The 2,688-nt window shown below is 42.3% G+C and overlaps 1 protein-coding gene across 1 annotated transcript in view; it reads left to right on the top strand.

The window, feature by feature from the left end:
• Positions 1–1,608, top strand: part of scfd1 (sec1 family domain containing 1) — a 31,536-nt gene extending 29,928 nt beyond the window's left edge. The window contains exons 21-22 of the mRNA XM_015392525.1: positions 1,310–1,378; positions 1,450–1,608. Of these exons, the coding sequence (XP_015248011.1) occupies positions 1,310–1,378; positions 1,450–1,473 (93 nt within the window). The 3' untranslated portion in view covers positions 1,474–1,608. The remainder of the gene's footprint in view (positions 1–1,309; positions 1,379–1,449) is intronic.
• Positions 1,609–2,688: the final 1,080 nt, after the last annotated feature.

Below are 2,688 nucleotides of genomic sequence, written 5' to 3'. Positions count from 1 at the left end.
AATATAATATACAAGTTTCACTTTTTAAATGGAATTACTGAAATCAATCTACTTTTTCATGATATTCTAATTTTATGACCAGCACCTGTATATTCTATATTCTTTATTCTTTTAGTATAGTTTGTGCTGTTGGACCACATAGATTTACCAGTGGAGGCTGGGATGTTATATTAACTAAGCTTTGGGTTCTCAGTGAATTACTGAATACCTCCATAATAAACCACAATAGACAATAACTGCACTTTAATTTTCCACGACACCTGAGAAAACAGTAGACAGAAAACAAACTTTCATATTTCTATTTAATTTAATTTATGTTTTCCCAGCATGATGCAGCGTTTAACTTTAGGTGAAGCTCCAGCAGGAGAAACATCCGTCTGGAAAAGACGCATCATGTTGGAATAAATGAAAGAAAATCACCCAAAAATGATTAGAAAACATGATTTTCTTGGTCTTTAAGTGGCGAGGAGGCAGATCTAAGTGAGCTAAAAAATCTGGCAGCTCATACAAACTACTCCTGAATGCTTCGATTAAAACGTCCAGAATAATCTTCCAGTCCTGACCGTGCAGGAGATCCAGCTGTTCAGGTCTGCCTCTCAACAGATTCAGTCCTCACAGCGTTTAATGTTTGACAGACAGCTGATGATAACCTGACTGATTCATTTGGTTAATAACTGATAGAAAAGCAGTTTGATACTGAGCTGGTGAACATTCTCAGTCATCAGGTCAGAGTCGTTCCAAAAAAGTTCAAAAACAATCCACTGGACTTTGTTTCCAAGTTTGAAGACTTTTCTCTTCCCATCCAGGAAGCTTTTTATATTTAAAATGTCGAAATAGCGTTTAGTTCCCGGCTTTATAAAGCCTGAATGAGTTTGATGGTCGATTGGAGAGAAGCTAAAAACACCAGCGGATTTTAACTCACAATCAGATTCAGTTTGATGAGTAAATCAGCTCATTAAGTCGACCAATCAGAATTGTTTCAGCCCTGCCAGGTGTCAGATTAAATTTCCAACATCATCCAAGTCATTAGAAAAATAAGATCCTAAATAGAGATTTCATTTATCCAGGGAAGCAGCTATCCAAACCAGTCCTCCCAGTCCTCCCAGAGGAGCGTAACCCTAACCATTATCCACATTAGAGGAGCGTTTAAAATGGATTAATAATTAACTCAGATTATCTTTTATTAAATGTATTAATTGAGTTTGATCTTAACCGTCACGTTAAATCAGATCAGATCTAACCTCCTTCACACTGAGCGATTGGGAACTTCTAGAAGATCCGTGTAACGATGGTTCTGCTTTGCTTTCAGTCCAAACCAGGGAGGAAGGTGGTTTATGGCTGCAGCGAGCTCTTCAACGCGGCTCAGTTCATGAAACAGGTCAGATATTCCACGTCTTCAGAGTGTGTGTTAGTCGCCTCCTGCTGACCGCCTGTTTCTCCTCTCCTCAGCTCTCCCAGCTCGGACAGAAGTGACCCGTTCCATAAAAACAAGCATCCCGCTTCCTGTCTCACCTGTTTTATATCTGCCCTCTTCTGTAAATGATTAAACTCAATGTTTCCATCTTTGTAAATTCTGTTAACTCCTAATAAACCTGTGAATCAGCTGCTTCCAAGTCACTTCATTCAGAGATCAGTCCTGGTTTCTGCTCTGCAGAGTCGCTTTGATGCAGCAGGCGGCAGGAGGCCCGCTGCGGCGGCTGGGGAGGCCCGCTGCGACGGCTGGGGAGGCCCGCTGCGGCGGCAGGAGGCCCGCTGCGACGGCTGGGGAGGCCCGCTGCGGCGGCCGGCTGTACAGGAAGCTAAAGAATTGTCTTTTTCTGGAGGGATTCTTTTTTTACTGATTCCTCCATTTAACGGCTTGTTTAGTTTTCCAGCTGGTTTTGGGGAGATATGACGTTTCAGGATGTGTTTAGACTAGAGGTGTCAAAAGTCTTCATCTTTATTACTCCACTATAAATCTTAATGCTTTAAAACACTTTGGTAGAAGTTAGAGGATCAACTTAAACTTTTTACTCTGGTAAAAGTGTAAAAGTACCATTTTTAAAACTACTTAAAGTAGTAGGGGGAGGGGCGTCCTATTAGAGCATAGAGCTTGGAATCCAGAGCTTCTGAGTTCCATCCCCACTCCCACAAACTTCAACTGTGGGTCCCTGAGCAAGACCCTTAACCCCTGATTGCTCCCCGGGCGCCTCACAATGGCAGCCAGCTGCTCCCCAAGGGGAGGGGTTAAATGCAGAGAGTGAATTTTGTTACTCTGTACAGTCACTGCCAAAAGTTCTGAGAATGATTCAAATGTTAATATTTCCAAAGTCAACTGCTTCAGTTTTTATAACAGCAATCTGCATAAACTCCAGAATGTTCTAAAGAGTGATCAGCGTAACAGCAATTAATTGCAAAGTCAATATTTGCCTAGAAAATGAACTTTATCCCTAAAACACATTTCATGGTGATTGCAGCGCTGCCTTAAAGGAGCAGCTACCATGGCTTCAGTGATTGGTCCATTAACAGGTGTGGGTGGTGATGAGGACAGGGCTGCAGATCAATCTGTCAGGATTCAGTCAGAATGACGCAGCAGAGGCTGCTGCTCGGCATCATTGGTTCTCTGCTGTGAACCATGGTTATCTCTAAAGAAACACCTGCAGTCATCATTGCACTGCACAAAGATGGCCGAACAGGAAAGAGAATGGC

The sequence above is a fragment of the Cyprinodon variegatus genome, unplaced genomic scaffold (assembly GCF_000732505.1).
Source record: "Cyprinodon variegatus isolate N-32 unplaced genomic scaffold, C_variegatus-1.0 Scaffold595, whole genome shotgun sequence".
In the NCBI taxonomy this organism is placed as follows: Eukaryota; Metazoa; Chordata; class Actinopteri; order Cyprinodontiformes; family Cyprinodontidae; genus Cyprinodon; species Cyprinodon variegatus.
The sequence above is the reverse complement of the archived record's forward strand: the minus strand, read 5'-3'. Positions and strand labels throughout refer to the sequence as shown.